The sequence below is a fragment of the Mustela nigripes genome, chromosome 13, assembly GCF_022355385.1.
Source record: "Mustela nigripes isolate SB6536 chromosome 13, MUSNIG.SB6536, whole genome shotgun sequence".
Taxonomy (NCBI): Eukaryota; Metazoa; Chordata; class Mammalia; order Carnivora; family Mustelidae; genus Mustela; species Mustela nigripes.
The window spans coordinates 52,272,779-52,293,621 of NC_081569.1; the positions used below are offsets into that span (position 1 = coordinate 52,272,779).

General features: G+C 38.5%; 2 protein-coding genes across 3 annotated transcripts; both read right to left on the reverse strand.

Moving 5' to 3' along the window:
- Positions 1-8,796: 8,796 nt before the first annotated feature.
- LOC131998669 (olfactory receptor 4F15) lies at positions 8,797-9,735 on the reverse strand. Its single transcript, XM_059371155.1, has one exon. It carries the CDS (start codon positions 9,733-9,735, stop codon positions 8,797-8,799), a length of 939 nt encoding a protein of 312 aa, XP_059227138.1.
- A 9,137-nt stretch (positions 9,736-18,872) lies between these two features.
- LOC131998670 (olfactory receptor 4F6) lies at positions 18,873-19,977 on the reverse strand. Of its 2 annotated transcripts, XM_059371156.1 has the most exons (2): positions 19,944-19,977; positions 18,873-19,801 (listed from the first exon to the last, which is right to left on the reverse strand). In XM_059371156.1, exons 1-2 carry the CDS (start codon positions 19,975-19,977, stop codon positions 18,873-18,875), a joined length of 963 nt encoding a protein of 320 aa, XP_059227139.1. The 2 variants fall into 2 exon arrangements, with proteins under 2 accessions (XP_059227139.1, XP_059227140.1); XM_059371157.1 differs by lacking the exon at positions 19,944-19,977 and having other exon boundaries at positions 18,873-19,826.
- Between the last annotated feature and the right edge of the window lie 866 nt (positions 19,978-20,843).

Sequence of the window (20,843 nt, forward strand, 5' to 3'; positions counted from 1 at the left end):
AGTGAACAAACATAAAAACCTCCAGAGAACAAAAGCCTGAAAAAACTGGTTTCCTCAGAGCCCACACTCTTGAGGGGGGGGGAAGGGATTTAACTCAGGGAACATCACTGACTGAAAACCCACGTGGCAGGCCCCTCCCCTAGAAAACCAACCAGGAAAGGAGAAAAAAAAAAAAAAGACTGCAAGAGAACAACCACCACTACTTCATAGGACAACTTTTATTTTTAATTCGTTCCCAATATTCTGGTTCATTTTTTTTTATTTTAATTTTTTATTTTTTTATAAACATGTATTTTTATCCCCAGGGGTACAGGTCTGTGAATCACCAGGTTTACACACTTCACAGCACTCACCAAAGCACATACCCTCCCCAATGTCCATAATCCCACCCCCTTCTCCCAAACCCCCTCCCCCCAGCAACCCTCAGTTTGTTTTGTGAGATTAAGAGTCACTTATGGTTTGTCTCCCTCCCATTCCCATCTTGCTTCATTGATTCTTCTCCTACCCACTTAAGCCCCCATGTTGCATCACCACTTCCTCATATCAGGGAGATCATATGATAGTTGTCTTTCTCTGCTTGACTTATTTCGCTAAGCATGACACGCTCTAGTTCCATCCATGTTGTCGCAAATGGCAAGATTTCATTTCTTTTGATGGCTGCATAGTATTCCATTGTGTATATAACCACATCTTCTTGATCCATTCATCTGTTGATGGACATCTAGGTTCTTTCCACAGTTTGGCTATTGTGGACATTGCTGCTATAAACATTCGGGTGCACGTGCCCCTTTGGATCACTACGTTTGTATCTTTAGGGTAAATACCCAGTAGGGGACACTACATCATTCTTAAAGGGATTATCCACCAAGATGATCTAACAATTATAAATATCTACGCCCCCAATATGGGAGCAGCCAATTACATAAGAAAACTGTTAATGAAGATAAAGAGTCATATTGATATGAATAAATTAATAGTAGGCGTTAACACGCCTCTCTCAGAAATAGACAGATCATCAAAGCAGAAAATAAATAAAGAAACAAGAGCATTGAATGACACATTGGACCAGATGGACCTGATAGTATATACAGAACATTCCACCCTAAAGCAACAGAATACTCATTCTTCTCAAGTGCACATGGAACCTTCTCAAGAATAGATCACATACTGGGCCACAAATCAGGACTCAACTGATACCAAAAGACTGAGAATATTCCCTGCACATTCTCAGATCACAATGCTTTGAAACTGGAGCTCAATCACAAGACAAAGTTCAGGTGGAACTCAAAAACCTGGAAGCTAAAGACCACCTTGCTTAAGAATGCTTGGATCAACCAGGAGATCAAAGAAGAACTGAAACAATTCATGGAAACCAATGAGAATGAAGACACTTTGGTCCAAAACCTATGGGATACAGCAAAGGCGGTCCTAAGGGGGAAATACATAGCCATCCAAGCCTCCCTCAAAAAAACTGAAGAATCCAGAATACACCAGCTCTCTCTACACCTTAAAGAACTGGAGAATCAACAAATCAAACCAACCCCACACATACGAAGGGAAATAATCAAGATTAGAGCTGAGATCAATGAGGTAGAAACCAGAGATACAGTAGAACGTATCAATAAAACTAGAAGCTGGTTTTTTGAGAGAATCAATAAGATCAATAAACCATTGGCCACACTAATCCAAAAGAAAAGAGAGAAAGCCCAAATTAATAAAATTAGGAATGAAAAGGGAGAGATCACAACTAACACCAAGGAAGTAGAAACAATCATCAGAAGTTATTATCAACAGTTATATGCCAATAAGCTAAGCAACCTAGATGAAATGGATGCATTCCTGGAAAACTATAAACTCCCAAAATTGAACCAGGAAGAAATTGACAACCTGAATAGACCGATATCTAGTAACGAGACTGAAGCAGTGATCAAAAACCTCCCAAAAAACAAGAGCCCAGGACCTGATGGATTCCCTGGGGGAATTCTACAAAACTTTCAAAGAAGAAATAACACCTATTTTCCTGAAGGTATTTCAAAAAATTGAAGCAGAAGGAAAACTTCCAGACTCTTTCTATGAAGCCAGCATTACCCTGATCCCCAAACCAGGCAAAGACCCTTAAGACCCTTTTTTTTTTTAAAGAAAGATGTAATTTTATTATCTCTAGACTTTTGAATACAAGTCTTTTTAATATCCTCTATGAGGAAATGGAAATTACACATAAAGCACTTTTTTTTTAAAGATTTTATCTGTTTATTTGACAGAGATCACAAGGAGGCAGAGAGGCAGGCAGAGAGAGAGGGGGAAACAGGCTTCCTGCTGAGCAGAGAGCCTGAGGTGGGGCTCGATCCCAGGACCCTGAGATCATGACCTCAGACCAATATCACTGATGAATATGGATGCTAAGATTCTCAACAAGATCCTAGCAAATAGGATCCAACAGCACATTACAAAGATTATCCACCATGACCAAGTGGGATTCATCCCTGGGCTACAAGGATGGTTCAACATTCACAAATCAATCAATGTGATAGAACAAATCAATAAGAGATGAGAGAAGAACCACATGGTCCTCTCAATTGATGCAGAAAAAGCATTTGACAAAATCCAGCATCCGTTCCTGATTAAAATGCTTCAAAGTATAGGGATAGAGGGAACATTCCTGAACTTCATCAAATCTATCTATGAACGACCCACAGCAAATATCATCCTCAATGGGAAAAAGCTTGCAGCCTTTCCGTTGAGATCAGGAACAAGACAAGGATGCCCACTCTCACCACTCTTGTTCAACATAGTATTAAAAGTCCTAGCAACAGCAATCAGAGAACAAAGAGAAATAAAAGGTATCTAAATTGGCAATGAAGAAGTCAAACTCTCTCTCTTCGCAGATGACATGATTCTTTATATGGAAAACCCAAAATATTCCACCCCCAAACTACTAGATCTTATACAGCAATTCAGCAACGTGGCAGGATATAAAGTCAATGTACAGAAATCAGTGGCTTTCTTATACACTAACAATGAAAATACAGAAAGGGAAATTAGAAAATCGATTCCATTTACTATAGCACCAAGAACCATGATACCTGGGAATAAACCTAACCAAAGAGGTAAAGGATCTGTACTCGAGGAACTACAGAACACTCATGAAAGAAATTGAAGAAGACACAAAAAGATGGAAGACCATTCCATGTTCTTTTTTTTTTTTTTTTTTTTTATTTATTTTTTAAATTTTTTATTTTTATAAACATATATTTTTATCCCCAGGGGTACAGGTCTGTGAATCACCAGGTTTACACACTTCACAGCACTCACCAAATCACATACCCTCCCCAATGTCCATAATCCCACCCCCTTCTCCCAAACCCCCTCCCCCCGGCAACCCTCAGTTTGTTTTGTGAGATTAAGAGTCACTTATGGTCGAAATAAGTCAAGCAGAGAAAGACAACTATCATATGATCTCCCTGATATGAGGAAGTGGTGATGCAACATGGAGGCTTAAGTGGGTAGAAGAATAAATGAAACAAGATGGGATTGGGAGGGAGACAAACCATTCCATGTTCTTAAATCAGAAGAATAAACATTGTTAAAATGTCTATACTGCCTAGAGCAATCTATACTTTAATGCCATTCTGATCAAAATTCCACCGGTATTCTTCAAAGAGCTAGAGCAAATAATCCTAAAATTTGTATGGAACCAGAAGAGACCCCAAATTGCTAAGGAAATGCTGAAAAACAAAAATAAAACTGGCAGCATCACATTACCTGATTTCAAGCTTTACTACAAAGCTGTGATCACCAAGACAGCATGGTACTGGCATAAAAACAGACAAATAGACCAGTGGAACAGAGTAGAGAGCCCAGATATGGACCCTCAACTCTATGGGCAAATAATCTTTGACAAAACAGGAAAAAATACACAGTGGAAAAAATACAGTCTCTTCAAAAAACTGGGCAGCTATACGTAGAAGAATGAAACTCAACCATTCTCTTACACTGTACACAAAGATAAACTCAAACTGGATAAAAGACCTCAACGTGAAACAGGAATCCATCGGAACCCTAGAGGAGAACATGGGCACTAACCTCTTTGATATCAGCCACAGCAACTTCTTTCAAGATATGTCTCCAAAGGCAAAGGAAATAAAAGCGAAAATGAACTTTTGGGACTTCATCAAGATCAAAAGCTTCTGCACAGCAAAGGAAACAGTCAAGAAAACAAACAGGCAACCCACGGAATGGGAGACAATATTTGCAAATGACAGTACAGACAAAAGGTTGATATCCAGGATCTATAATAAACTCCTCAAAATCAACACACACAAAAAGACAATCATATCAAAAAATGGGAAGAAGATATGAACAGACACTTCTCCAATGAAGACATACAAAAGGCTTTCAGACACATGAAAAAATGTTCATCATCGCTAGCCATCAGGGAGATTCAAATTAAAACCACATTGAGATACCACGTTACACCAGTTAGAATGGCCAAAATTAGCAAGACAGGAAACAACATGTGTTGGAGAGGCTGTGGAGATAGGGGAACCCTCTTACACTGTTGGTGGGAATTCAAGTTGGTGCAGCCACTTTGGAGAACAGTGTGGAGATTCCTCAAGAAATTAAAAATAGAGCCTCCCTATGACCCTGCAATTGCACTACTGGGTATTTACCCCAAAGATACAGATGTAGTTAAAAGAAGGGCCATCTGTACCCCGATGTTTATAGCAGCAATGGCCACGGTCGCCAAACTGTGGAAAGAACCAAGATGCCCTTCAACGGACAAATGGATATGGAATACGTGGTCCATATACACTATGATTATGCCTCCATCAGAAAGGATGAATACCCAACTTTTGTAGCAACATGGACGGAACTCGAAGAGATTATGCTGAGTGAAATAAGTCAAGCAGAGAGAGTCAATTATCCTATGGTTTCTCTTATTTGTGGAGCATAACAAATAGCATGGAGGACAAGGGGAGATGGAGAGGAGAAGGGAGTTGAGGGAAATTGGAAGGGGAGGTGAACCATGAGAGACTATGGACTCTGAAAAACAATCTGAGGGTTTTGAAGGGGCATGGGGTGGGATATTGGGGGAACCAGGTGGTGGGTATTAGAGAGGGCACGGATTGCATGGAGCACTGGGTGTGGTGCAAAAACAATGAATACTGTTACGCTGAAAAAAATAAATTAATTTAAAAAAAGAAAAAATGTGTATTCAGGTCTTTTATCCTTTTTTAATTAGATTAATTGCTTTTTGCTATGAGTTCTATGACTTTGTCATTATTTTGCATAATAACCCCTTATCAGGTATAGAATTTACAAGTATTTTTCCCTTTGTGTAAGTTGCCTTTTCAGTTTATTGATTCTTTTTCTTTTGCATGGAATCTCTTCATATTGATACCTTCCCAGTTATTGATTTTAGCTTTTGTTGCCTGTGTATTTGGGTGTCTTATCCCAAAAATCATTCCCAAGACCAAAGTCAAGGTCTTTGCTTGTGTTTTCTCCAACAGTTAAGTCTTTGATCCATATCACTGAATTCCTAAAATTTTAATGACATGAAAATTACCCTATTCTTTATGCAATTTATTCACTCCTTGACAACTTATATGTACAACCTAAGCATGAATATCCTTGCTATTTCTTCCTTATCTGGTTTGACAGCATAGTGTCTTTAATATAGTAGACAGTCTTAAATATATATAAACCATCCAGATGATCCATTTCTCTTCAGACTATGACAAAGGGTAGAACAATAAATATATACTGATGGCATTTCCATATGAATTGTTTCTAACTCTACTTTCTGAGAGAGATGGAAAAGAAAATTTATCAGATCAATGACCATATATCATACACCCAAGGCTGTATTAATCTGCTCTACAGTGCCTGGGTAGCTCAGTCACTTAAATGTCTGCCTTCTGCTCAGATCATGATCCCAGGGTCTTGGGATGGAGTCCCTTATTGGGCTCCCTTCTCAGTGGGAAGTCTGTATCTCCCTCTGCCTCTGCCGCTTCCCCTGCTTGTGTTCTCTCCCTCTTTCAAATAAATAAATAAAATCTTTAAAAAATAAAAATTCTGCTCTAGCAACAAAACCACCTTTAGTATATCAACTGCAATTGAGGCTACTACTGGGTTGAGTTTATAGTAGTCCATTATCATTTTCTAAGATCTGCCTGACTTTTGTAGGGGCCAGAGTGGTGAATTAAATAGAGGATGGCGATCACCATTCCTATACTGTTTGGGTATCTTATTGCCACCCCATCCCTGCAGAATATAATGTCCCTTTAAAAAAAAAAAAATACTGTCTGAGTGTATGGATGTGACAGGCTCAGTAGCTTCTCCTCTACAATACCTGAAACCCACAGGGCAAGGAAACAGAATGGGAGTTGTACCAACAACCAAGTGTGTCCATTCAAATTATACATCCAGGAAATGGCATAATGATCACAGGGTGGCAGGGGTGTCATTTGGTGGACCCACTATGCACCAGATCTAGATTTGGACACTGTATATAGTTAATTCCCACTGGCCACCCTTCAAATAAAGGACCATAATAACCTTTTAGGGATTTGAGTATCCATTTCAACTCAGATTCTGTGTCCAACAGTCCTCAAACTGTTGCGATATTCCTTTATTCCTAGTGTATGATTATGCAAGTACATGGTCAAGTGTACCTTTGGAGAAAGTACTGAGAGGATCATTGTCATGTATACTTGTTGAGATATCACACAGCCCTTCCTACTGGCATTTTTGTTAAAGCAATCTTGGCGATGGCATGCCCCCCAGCCCCTCCCAGAAAGGTACAGCTAGGGGTTATCTAAGTAGGTTACACATAATAGATCCATTCAGATATCTTCTTGAGCCTTTAGGTTCCTTCCTCTACAATATATCAAGGGAAATCTGGCATTTCAACTCCCTGATAGTAGTGAGTGCCTTGTACAAAATGCCCCATTGGTTTTACATACACAAAAAATATTTGTGAATTTACTAACCCTATAAATACTGGGTTTTGGTGGTAAGGAAGTCTCCAGAGGAAGCCCACAAGAAGGGATTGTTTCCAAGTAAAGGAGTTATTCGGTTATCTTTTATTACCAGAGATGAATTATAGTGCAAGAGTTAAGATTACAGATCCTGCGTCAAAACCACAAGGCTTTGTGTACAGTGTGATTATTTAATGCAACTTGATAATGTTTAAAATCTTCATGCCTCAGAGCCCTCCTGTGTAAAAATGGGGATAGTGAGAGTATCTACTCCATAAGATTCAAGGTAAAGCCCTGAGAACAATACCTAGTTTTGTAACAATCACCATTTGAGTCACCTCACTTATTCCTCCCCTAGAACACAAATGATGACAGACAATCATAATTTCATTGCCTCATGAAGGAAACTTCAATTGGTGTGTGCATCCCATTCCATTGTCTAGTAATTTTGTTAAATAACAAGCTGCTCAATGTATGGGGGGAAACCCTTCATGGATATTCTATAAATATTTCATTTTTCTGAAATATTTTAATTTCTCTTTCTGGGAGAGGTACAATGATCTTAGTGTCACTTCCTTAAGCAGAGTAAAAGTTAATCAATGACTTCTTTCCCACAAAAGAAATACCATGATTAGTTGTAAGTATCTGGGGGGACTTCAGGCCTACAAAATAGAACTTAATCAAAAATCTCTGGTTAACTCTATAGACAAAAGAATCCTGCTTAATGAATTCTAAACATGTTTTTCATAACTAATGCAATAGTTTAAGATTCAGCTTTAGTAGGACCTGAACAAGAAACATATGGTCGTGGTAGAAAGTAAGAAAAGATTTAGAAATGATAAGGAAGTGCTCAGTGCTCACTGAGAAATTTATAAGAAAAAAGCAATACACATAAGTGCTGTAAACTCTTACATTAGAGAGACCTATAGGAAAAAGCTGACAGAGTAGACTATGTTCAGAAATTCAAAATGCAAAACTGATTTGAAAGTGAATGGACACTGACATGCAAACTGGGTCAAGGCTTCCAGTGCCTGGCTCTCTGATAAATTCTGTTCTAACATTGTGCTAAATGCTATCACCCCTCATCTCCTGGGTTATAGCTAGTGCAACCGAAGGGATTAAAGGCAATGATGTTGGGGCACCTGGGTGGCTCAGTGAGTTAACCCTCTGCCTTCAGCTCAGGTCATGATCTCAGAGTCGTGGGATCGAGCCCTGAACTGGGCTCTCCGCTCAGCAGGGAGCCTGCTTCCCCCCCCTCTCTCTGCCTGCCTCTCCACATACTTGTGCTCTCTCTCTCTCTCTCTCTCTCTGTGTCAAATAAATAAATAAAATCTTTTTTAAAATAGACAATGAGGTTGGTAATACAATCTAGCTTTAAAATCTATAATTCTCACATAGGATTAAAAATTTCTTACACTGCCACATAGAGAAAACAATCTAGCAACAAAGAGAATAAAAATCAAGGTATAAACTCAAGCAAGCAGATGGAGGATAATATAAATGCATAATTTGTCTATCAATAGAACAATATGTTTAGGAAAAACATCAAACTTTATTATTTACATTATGGCATTCTCCTAACCCTGTAGGTTTCAAAACATATATTATTCACTTTTTAGAACTTTGACATACAGAGTATCAAAGAAAAGCATGACTTCTAACTTAATGGTGAAATAGATACCATAATATCATAGATAGTAGATCTCTAGACATATAAGATGTCCTAAGTGTAATGGATTTTTCTGAAATTGCATAATGTCTTTTCTACAACCAGCATGAGGGAAATCCGTGATTTCACATCTTCATAACCATCTGTTCATGAAATCTTCCTGTAACGCACAAGACGACCACACAGTCTCCTCATTGCCACTTTCATCTCTCTGTTCCTGAATGTGTAGATGACTGGATTCAGAAAAGGAGTGATAACTGCATCAAAAATAGCAAGATATTTATCCAGGTTTGATGTGGGAGAAGGCCATGTGTAGAAAAACATCAATGGCCCAAAGAACAAAACCACCACAGTGATATGAGCCGACAGTGTGGAGACAGCCTTGGATGAACCACCAGAGGAGTGTTTCCAAACAGTAAACAAAATGAAGACATATGAAAAGACCAGCAGGATAAAAGACCCCACAGAAATGAGCCCACTATTGACAGTAACCATGAACTCCAATTCTTGAGTGTTTGTGCAGGCAAGCCTGAGGAGCCGGGGAAGGTCACAATAAAAACTATCCAATACATTAGGGCCACAAAAAGGCAAATCTACCACAAAAACTAATTGAACCAATGAATGGATGAGGCCAATGACCCAAGAAGTTACTAAAAAGAATAGACACATCTTTGGGCTCATGATGCTCAAGTAGTGCAGAGGCTTACATATGGCCACATATCTGTCAAAGGCCATGGCTATAAGCAGCACCATCTCTGTGCCCCCAACTGCATGGCTAAAGAAGATCTGCATAATACATCCACAAAAAGAGATGGCTTTGTGCTTCTTAAAAATATCACAAATCATTTTAGGGGATGTGATTGAGCAAAACAACATATCAATGACAGAGAGGTTAGCCAGGAGGAAATACATAGGGGAATGCAGATGAGCATCCAAGGTTACAGTGAACACAATGACAAGGTTTCCCATCATGCTTGCCAAGTAGAATAAAAAGGAGAAAACAAAAAGGAGAAGTTGGATCTCCCATGAATTCGTGAGTCCAAGGAACACAAACTCTGATACTATCGACTGGTTCATTCTGTCCATTGCCTCAAACAACAGGATCAGTTTTCATGTTTCCCTAAAGGAAGACAGAAAATGGAAAACAATTGCCTAGGCAAGTATTAGTGTTCACAAAAGGAAGTCTCAGCCCATGAAAACAGTCATATTAACAACTTCATAGCCAAATAATCTTCATTACATGTACATTGGACTTCTACTTATAGGAGCTAGCTGGCTCCCAATACCAGCATGGATTCAAAACTGCTACAACTAAGTGAATTTCATCTCTGGACCTGTTTCCCTTCTGTTTTCTTCACTATCACATGGCTATTTCATATTTCCTCCTCCCCTGCATTCTACTTCAATAACATACAATGTCAACTTCAAATACTTTTGACTATGATTTCTTATGAATGGATAGGATTTCAGCCACTTATATGAACCACCTAACAATTCATACACGGCACATAGCTTTCAAAGTCTCTGTCCCATTAATCCTCTTGCTTACTTAGACTTTACACATCTTCTTTCTTTCAGCTTTCAAAATTTCTCATTCTATTCTCTACTGTCCCATTTTCAGTGTCCCAGTTCAAATCCTCCCTCCCCTGTGAAATCTTCCAGATATGCTTCAATCTCTCTACTCTCTCTGCACTGTTAGTGTTGATTTCATTCTGCCTCTCCTGATTATATAAGTTTCCATTTCTCAAATTAATGGATAGTTTCTTGGGTACAGGAATCATCTAAGTTCATATGAGTATACCCTACCTCCATCACAATCACCAGTTGTGACTAACACAATGAGTTATTTAATGAGTGCTTCACACTGACTGAATGAAGGAAGAAATTAAAGGGACTGAAGAATGACTCCTGCAGTTAAGAGAGTTTATCTTAATCCACCAAAGTTCACATTAATCATGTATTTTGTGGTACCAGTCAGGAATTATCATAGGATCCCAAGCCTCATCATGCAATTGTTTAGCTACCCAACATAATTATTTCACAAGAGAACTCTATCACCAAATGAAATATGGAGTCTCAACTGTTAATTTAAAATGGCAAATAGAAAGACTTTTATATACTTTTCAAATGGAAAAAAAGTTTTATCTTTTAATTATACGTACTTCCCAAAAAATTCACAATTTCTAATATAACACATGAATTGACCTGAGGCAAATAATCTCCACTAGTAGACGGATAAAGATAGTCATTGAATCCCCAAAGATAAGAACTCTGCCACATTAACAGTCTTTTTTCCTTTTCAAAATGCACTTTGAATGGTTAAAAGAATAAAGGGAAAAGAAAACTGGTGAAAATAGCCAGACAGTATCTGTGTCTGCAATTGAGACAGGGTCACAATTAGTTAGAGGGATAATGGGCACAAAAAAGAACTAAGGGACATTAGCTGAATTGCAGCAGGGGTAGCTAGGACACAATTACAGTTTTTTAAGAATTAAAAAAAAAAAAAACTTGCCATGAATAAATCATCAGAAGTCCACTGCTCAGTGGCTGTTTCTGATTTAGTACAACTCCATAACTCCATGTTAAACCAATGAAATAATTTATATAGAAAGAAGTATACAAGGTGACCTCTCATTATCCCAAAGTCAGTTAGTGGGAGGGTTTACAGAGTATCAAGAACCCATGGCTCCCACTGAATGTTCTTTGCCTGAAATAGAAATTTGTATTAGTTCTATATGTATTCATTCTCTGTTTCTGCGGTAACAAATTACTTTTTGGCTTACCAAAACACAAATGTGTGATCTCACAGTTCTGAAGATGAGAAGGCCAAAATGGGTCTTCTAAGCTAGAATTGAGATGTCAGGAGACTTGCCTCCCTTCTAGAGGACCAAGGAGAGGATCCAGTATCTTCCTCTTCCAAGTTTGCCTGAATTCTTTGCTTCATGACCCCTTCCTCCCTCTTTAAAGTACATCATTGCAAATTCTGCCAACTATCACCACATATCTTCTCTGACTGTAACCACCCTGCCTCCCACTTGTAAGGTGGGATTCACAGGCCTACAATATCCAGATAATCCAGGATAATTTGGCCATCTCAAAGTTCTTAATCACATTGACAAAGTCCCTTGTGCCATGTAAAGTAATATATTCACAGGCTCGGGGATTAAGACATGGATATTTTGGGGCCAATATTTTGTGACACCACAACTTCTCACAAGTGAACAAATGTTTTAAGGGGAAAAGAAAACCATATCACTAAGCAATGAATCTGACAGAGGAAATTTCAGAGAGCCTGTCACGAAGATGGAAGAGATATTGAAGGAGGAAGAACTGGTAGTGCATTGGGACCTTCTCCCAGAAACTACACCTTAGACACTGACTCCTATTATATCCAGGACCAAGTCTAGCCAACTAATATCCACTAATGGTGAGGAACCAATCTTGGGATTATCCCAAGATAATCAGCCAACCAATATGTTCTTGGACAACTAGGTATACAATTTAGTCCTGAGTGCTTCTTCAAATGATTTTTTAATGACTTTTGTTCATTAAGTCAGTAAATATTTTTGAGTGCCCAGAATGCCAAGCATCAATCTGGGCAATGAGAATACAACATGGACAAGCATTCCTGCCTTTGTGAAGTCCATATTCATGACAGAAAATGCAATTCTGGTCTGTTTCATACAAATTTCCTTCCCTAGAAAGGATAAGAACACTTGAAGAAATGCTGTAATTTATCAAATACTGAGGAGTCACAAATACTCTGCTGCTTTCTAGTTCAATTTCCACATTCACAGAGTCTCCTCTTAGTATTCTGACTGACTTTTTTATCTGAATTTTTACATCTATGGTTTCTATCACAGTAATTTTTAATGGCTTTCTGATAAATATGCATGGATTTTTATCTCCCCAAATATGGTACAAGACTCTTGGGGCAGAATTGGGTACCATAATTGTTTTTTCTCACTGGAAACCAGCTCAGAAATGCTACTGGATGGATTTCTTGGCTAATTCATTCATTCATTCAACAAATATTTACATAGCAGTTATCAGGACAATTTTAAGTAAAAGTTGTGTAAGCCATTTTATGACTTAAAACCAAACCTCCATATCATGAAATATGAACTAACTAATCAAAAATTTCTCTAAGAATGGGCAGAAAATGGGCAAAAAGCATTCTTTCTTATCACTAAAGGGAATAGTGTGTTATCCAAAACTCTTCCAAGGTCTCCATGAAGTGGGAATAACAGTGAGAATATACTGTGACCTAAAAATATAAGTGGCGTTTCCTCCAAATTGAAATGTGAAGAGCAAAAACAAAAACAAAACAAAAAACAAGCCACCACCTCTGGGTGGCTCAGTCAGTTAAACATCCAACCCTTAATTTCAGCACAGGTCATGGTCTCAGGATCATGAGATGGAGTCGCAGGTCAGACTCCACACTGAGTGTGTGGAGCCTGCTTAAGATTCTCCCTCTCCCTTTCCCTCTGTTCCTTCACCCATCTCACTTGCTCACACACTCTCTCTCTTTCTCTCTAAAAAAATTAAAAAAGAAGTAAGATGATAAAAGAAATACTGAGAAAACTGTTAATAAGTTTGTAAGAAATAAGGTTAACAAAATCAGAAAATGATTTATTGAGCCATGTATTTATTTTTTTATTTTTTTATTTCTGTGTAAAGCTTCCATACAAACAGTCTAGCCAGAAGGCAAAAAGGACAATTTTGGAGTAAAAGAAAAATACATTTTTAAAATCAGAAGGGAAATTGATAAAAAGATGACAAGAAGGAAGACAGCAGGACATTGGGTTTTTGAAGGCAACAGGAGTCCAAGATGATCAGTTAGGGGAAAAATTGTGATGAACAGTAGAAATGGCAGACTGGAAGCTTATTCAGATAATGCAATCTCAAAAGTCATCTCAGAATTGTTCCTAATAGCATTAGAGTTGCTTTCTTGTTAACTAACATACTGCATCCCCTAGTTTTACTTACATTGCTTAAGGGAAAGGTGCCACATTAAGCTATTATAGACAAACAAATAAGTTACCAGATGGCTCTCCTTCACTGAGATCTTATGTGTGGAAGAAATGATTATTTATACAATGAAGAAATAACTGATTCATTTTAAACCTGACTCATTACCCAAGAAGGATGAGCTTGAGTTGGTTGCTGCAGAAGACAGGGCAAGAAGAGATGAGCTGAGGAGGAGAGAGCCAGACTCCAGGAATGAGAGCAAAATCTGAGAACAGAAGGATAAATGGGCCAAAGACAAAAGGTACCTACTTTACATCCCGAAAAGAACAAAAACAAAAAAACAAAACAAACAAACAAACAAACAAAAAAACCAACAACAAAAAAACCACACAAAATACTACAACTAATAAAAGGGAAACTTACCCAGCTCCTATCTTCAACTATTCAAATTTCTCAAGTGCCTCTCCAGTGCCTCTGAGATACAGTCTCAACAGCTTCTAGAAGGAGACAGTATGTTCTGGGTGCCCAATCAACTTGAGACCTTGCAGACTTCCATGGAAAACAGCGCTGCTCCTTTAAGGCCATTGCCATTAGAAGATATTCCACTCTTGAGTTCTCTAATTCTGGTCTAGCTATTACACTCAAGAATTATAACACAATTACAGCCATTCTTTATTTAGACTATGTAAGTGATCATGGCATGCAGAAAATCCAGATTCTGCAGCATTTAATGGAATCATTGTTTATTTTTAAACTTCTTAAAATTTAAATGAAGTTAACATATAGTGTATTATTGGTTTCAGGGATAGAATTTAGTGATTCATCAGTTGCATTTAACACCCAGTACTCATTCCATGAAGTGCCCGCCTTATAAAATCCTCATTTAAATGTCTTGATTTAGGGCACCTGGGTGGCTCAATTGGTTAAGCTTTGGCTCAGGTCAGGATCCTAGAGTCCTGGGATGGAGCCCCATATCCATCAGGATACCTGCTCAGCAGAGAGCCTGTTTTCTTTCTTCTCCTTCTGCCCTTCCCCCTCCCTCATATTCTCCATTTCTGTCCCTCTCTCAAATAAGTAAATTAAAATCTTAAACAAATAAATAAATATATTGATTTATATGGAATCAGAATTTGGGAACCCCTAAGAATAGATTCATGGGAATTTTACATTTTAAAATATTCTGGGGGGAAAAAGAGTGAAAACGGCTCATTATCCCCAATTAATAATATCATTCAGTTGGAAGAGATCTAAAATTATGTTCTGACACAGTTCCTTTCCTTAGTTTCTCCATCCTGGATATGTCAGTTTCTCTACAGTTTACATGGTTTGAAAATTCATTTTCTTCCTTACCATCCCACTATTTATAAATGTAATAAACCAAAGTTTCATCCTTACAAAAAGAAAATCTCTCATCCTTTCAAGTAAGCTGATGGCCACTTGATTCTTTCTCTGTGAACATAAAGACATTGTCAGCAATTCCTTCAGATAAATATTTTATATGCTTGAACCTGGTAAAAGCAAATAAAGATCACTCATCTGTGCCCTCCAGTTTTAACCACCTCAATTCCTTTAGTCTTCCTTCATAGGATCATCTTCTATCCCTTCATCCTTGGCACTCTGCCTAACCACCCCCATTTCACCACCAAACATCTTACTGCAGTGACCTAGAAAAATTCTAACAAATATTTAAAGAATGCAAACAAAAGCAGGAGGCTTGATTACAGGTTGTGAAACCTTACATATTTAGTTCCCTACTTTTTCTCCATCCTTCCAACACTTAATTTTAACCTACACTACATTAGTTTAGTTTAGAGTGATTTAGTTCCCTAGATATTTTTCTTCTAAGCAGGTTTTTAATTATTCTTTCTCCATCATGATTCTATGAAATTGGGGTTTTATTTTTTTTATTTCATTTATCACTTATACCTACTTAAGGTTAATTCAGTCCTTTGTGTTGACAACCATTTGTATTTATTCTCCTACTCTACTTGTCATCTCCCCAGCACCACCTGTTTCTTTCTGACTCTGAGCCAAAACATAATTGAAATAGACAAACAACAAACCATTACCGGGGTTTTTTCTTATCACTGAAGTTTATCTAGTTCAATACCTTCATCCTCTTGTCAACGTCATTCCATCCGTCCCTTGTAACTATTCCCAGACTATTATCTCACATGCACAGAGGTATATAAAATATTTCTAAAAATGGAAAATATAGCTAATTACTTGAACCAAGGGATAGTGACCAACTAATCAAGACTAAATTGTCTCCTAAAAATATATTCATTGTGATCATAGCAACAAAGGACAGTGTTCTAAATGAGTCATAGCAGGGAGGAATGACACTTCTCTTTAAGCAGTGTCAATTATGGGATGCCTGGGTGGTTAAGCAGCTGCCTTCGGCTCAGGTCATGATCCCAGCATCCTGGGATCGAGTCCCACATCAGGCTCCTTGCTCAGCAGAGAGACTTCTTCTCCCTCTGCCTCTGCCTACCACTCTGTCTGCCTGTGCTCTCGCTCTCTCTCCCTCTTTCTCTCTCTCTCTCTGACAAATAAATAAATAAGAAGTGTCGATTATGGGGAACCTGGGGGGCTCAGTGGGTTAAAGCCTCTGCCTTCAGCTCAGGTCATGATCCCATGGTTCTGGGATCCAGCCCCACATCGGGCTCTCTACGCGGCAGGGAGCCTGCTTCCCCCTCTTTCTCTCTGCCTGCCTCTCTGCCTACTTGTGATCTCTCTCTGTGAAATAAATAAAATCTTTAAAAAAAAAAAAAAGTGTCGATTATTTCTCTTTCGATTTTTTCAAATAATCTCTTGATTATTATCTCTGCCACTTTAAATCCTATGATGAATAATAAAAGCAACCTTAAATAATTTAATCATATTCACTTTCTGAGAAATTAATACAAATTACTTGGAACAGCCTGATAAATATCAAATTTCTCTGTATATAAGTAGGAAAGTAGGAAGTAGGAAACTGAAAGAGAAAAACTAAAAATTTCTAAGTAAAAAATAGCTGCAGAAGTAACATGTTGTGAGTCACTTCTCTTTCATTAAGGTCACCTAATAAATGAATTGAGCACGTTTAACATCATAGGGGTGGCATGTATGTATTATATACCCCTGGTACGATTAAATTAAAAAGCCACTTCATCTTTATAGTATTCTTTACAAAAAAAAACAAAAATCCCAGTCTAATTCTGAGGGACATTTTCAGACAAAGCCAAATTAAGGGACATTTATAAAATGCCTGACCAATACACCCAAAAGCTGTCATAGCCATTGTAAATAAGGTCAGACTGAAACACCCTCAAACCAGACTATGTAAAGGAATCATAACAAAATGCTGTGTGCTTTCCTACACTGAACTCTCGAAAAGAAAATGACATTAAAGGAAACACTGGTGAAATCTGAATACAGTCTAGAACTGAGTTAACAGGAATGTACCAGTGTTGATCTCTCAGTATATGGACCACAGAAATGTAAGATGTAAGATGATAACATTAGAAGAAACAGTTGAAACTGAAGCTGGCAAGTGCTATATAGGGACTCCATGGAACACCTTTGCAACTTCTTGGTAGCCCTGAAACTGTCCAAAATGAAAGCTCTTTAAACAAAACAAGAAATCAGAAAAGAAATGTAAACATAGGGCCAAATAGATTTATTAAGTGAAAATCATTCACGAACATGTGTTGAAGCTATGCTATTTGACATATATCCAAAAGACAAGGTGAATAATGCAGCGGTACCCATCAGTGACAGCTTAACAGCTCAATAGAGACATGAAACTTAGCCACCGAGGAAACAAGATCTAAAGTGACGGAAGGCAGCAAAGGACCAGGAGCCTGGCAACCTGGACTCTAGCTTTAAATCTTCCATATAGTCTCTTTAGGAAGTTGAACTAATTAACTAATTTTCCAGTACCTGAAACTTTTTAAAATAGGGAAACTTTATGAGATGATTTACCTTAAATGTAAAAACCCATGAGAACCTCCCTAATTGAATTTTAATAATTTTCTAAGTAACTGTGTTTGCTCTATGAACTATTATCTTTCAGATCTAAGCTATCCTTCATACTCTGCCAGGATGCAGAAGCTAAGGCTCTACAAACCCATTTCTTTTTGGCCAACTCTGTCATTTAGGGTCACTAAAGGGAGACTACAAGGTGGAAGAGGGAGGAGGGACTTCCTTGCTCCTTCCTGTTTGCTGCCTGTGGGCTTCCTTTCTGCTCACCATGCCTGTGAGCATCACCCAACCACACTGTTCACCTCAACAACCTTGGTTTCTTTCCCAGGCAACAGCTGTGTCCCAACCTTAGAAGAGCTCATCTTCTCAGAAACACCTGTGTTACCAGAAGTATCCTTGCCTCAGGGGTGGTGTCCCCGCCCTTCTCTAAACTCAGAGACCCTAGCACCAACCAAGCAGCAGCCCTTCCTCAGATATGTGATTTTCAACTCCACAGGTCCTTCTTCCAAGATTTTAATAGCTTTTTATTTTTAAGCTTTAGTAATTCTAACTTCTTCCCTTCGTTTTCCATCCCAAGGACTGAGAGCTGCTTCCTACAAATGCTATGTCTGTGATACCTCACCATTCATCCACTTTCAAAAACTAGTTAAAAGATTTACTTAACTAACCATTCTTTACACTAAATTTTTCCTTTCAAATTAACTGGTATGGTTAATTTGTCTCCTTACTGGACCCCAGAGAAGCCAAATTAGCAATGGAACAATGAGGGAAGCTAACAGATAATGAGCTACAAACATAGAAAACAAATCAGCTATATAGTAAGACAAATCAGATGAAGGAAAAATTAATATTTATCTTTAAAGTAAGAGAGTCTACTGACATGGGGAAAATAGAAAATGAACATGAGCCACATATTGCCTTTCAAAGGGGATTGTTTCATGTTTATACTAATTCTGTTTGGCACCACATCAAGGTAAGACCACTGGTGAGATAAGAAAACCATGACCATGGTGCCTGGGTGGCTCAGTCAGTTAAGTGTGTGACTTCAGCTCAGGTCATGATCTTGGGGTTCTGAATCCAGCCCTGCTTCTGGCTCCTGCCTCAGTATGGAGTCTGCTTCTGCCTCTCCTTCTGTCCCTCCCCCTGCTTGTGTTCTCTCTCTCTCGCTCACTCGCTCGCTCTCATAAACAAATGCAAGAAAACCATGACCTGTAAATCTCTTACAAAAGCAGAGTCCAGAGAACGACATCACCATGCAATCTTCCACATGTTTAAAAGACTTTACTCTAATTCACAAACTGAGAACATAGTCTCCTCATTGCCACCTTCATCTCCTTATTCCTAAAAGTGTAGATGACCGGATTCAGAAAGGGAGTAAGAACTGCATCAAAGATGGCAAGGAACTTATCCAGATGTGATGTGGGAAATGGCCACACATAGAAGAAAATTAATGGCCCAAAGAACAAAACAACAACAGTGACATGAGCTGCCAGAGTGGAGAGGGCCTTGGACATACTCCCCAAAGATTTTTTCTGAACAGTCACCAAAATAAAGGTGTAAGAGATTATTAGAATTAAAAAGGAGGCCACAGAAATAAAACCACTATTGGCAGTAACCATGAATCCCAATGTGTTTGTCTCTGTGCAAGCAAGTTTGATAAACCGAGGAAGGTCACAAAAAAAGCTGTCTAATTCATTAGGCCCACAGAAAGGCAAGTCCACAACAAAAGCCAGTTGAGTCACTGAATGAATAAGGCCAATGATCCAGGATGCCACCAGAAATAAAATGCACCTCCGAGGGGTCATGATGGTCAGGTAGTGGAGAGGCTTACATATGGCAACATATCTGTCAAAGGCCATGGCGATGAGCAGCACCATCTCACTGCCCCCAACTGCATGGATGAAGAAGATCTGAACTACACAGCCCCTAAAAGAGATGGTTTTGCACTCTCTTAAAAGATCATAAATCATCTTGGGAGCTGTGGAAGAGCAAAATATCAAGTCAATGATGGAAAGGTTGGCCAGCAGGAAGTACATGGGGGACTGTAAACGAGGGTCAGAGGTCACAGTTAGCACAATGAGGAGGTTTCCCATCAGGCTGGCCACATAGAACACACAGGAAAAGAAGAAGAGAAGGAGCTGGATCTCCGGTGAGGTGGAGAGTCCCAGGAACACAAACTCCAACACTACTGAGTGGTTGCCTTCATCCATGGTCTCTGTCAGCAGTGACACCTTTCATGCCACCTGAAAGAGGAGAGTAAAGAGAAACTGTTGTAGGAAAAAGGCACGGAACTTCATCTTGGGCGATTCAGTCATTGTCAGAAAAGTAGACCAAGGCTCATGTGTGCTCTTGGAGACCATTGTCACAAAGCAATTCAGATATCTTTTTCATGTGTTTCATAACCACAATGCAAAGCAAAGAATAAGGATCCTTTGCTTACTTAGATTGGTAGTTCTGTTGTATTTTTTCTGGCATTGTTTCATAATCATATCTCATAGATGACTGAATTAACAGGCTTTCAGAAATTACCTAACTACATGAAACAATGCAGTGATGGTACATTTCATAATTTGGACATATCGCACTGTAATGTTACCACATCCATGACCACATTGGCAAGTCTATGAAAATCTTTATAAGTTTTCTTTGAAGACATGATCTGTAAATTTCTCATATCTGTAAATTAGCAAGACAAGATGAGTTATTTAGGGAAAAGAAGGAAAGAGTAGAGAATGCCAGAGCATGGCACTCACCATCCCATAGGAGAATAAGTTCTAGTGAGAGGGACACTGTTATGGGTTCTGTGGAGGGAATTCTGCATAGGGGCCAAGAGAAGAAGGAATGTGAGACCAGAATGACAAGGATAAGTCATAAATGCCAGTGGAAGTCAAAAACTAAAAGTGAAAATATCAGTCTTTGCACATGGCTCTCTTGACATATATAAAAAAACTTAACCTCATTCTGAATTAAATAAATGTTTGCTAAAACAGCAAGACACTAGTTTTTCTTATGACATTGGCAGGGATTTGAACACTTGACAATATTCAGAGTTTGAGAGGAAATGAGGAAACAGATAGTCTCATAACAGGTGGTGGTAGAATAAACTGATAAAACATTTACCAAATGGCAATACCTTCCAAAATTGTCAATGCTCAAATACTTTGACTCAGTGATTCTACTTCTCAGAAAAGATATTTGGATATACGTGTGTTGCACAGTAACGAAGTGAACAAAGAAGAGATACAGACTGGTGGTTG

Excerpts from the sequence above, each read along its gene's own strand:
- LOC131998669 (XM_059371155.1), bottom strand. The coding sequence starts at position 9,735 with ATGGACAGAATGAACCAGTCGATAGTATCAGAGTTTGTGTTCCTTGGA.
- LOC131998670 (XM_059371156.1), bottom strand. The coding sequence starts at position 19,977 with ATGAAAAAGATATCTGAATTGCTTTGTGACAATG. Across the intron at positions 19,802-19,943 it reads TGAATTGCTTTGTGACAATG|AGACCATGGATGAAGGCAAC; the intron begins GTCTCCAAGAGC and ends CACTGCTGACAG.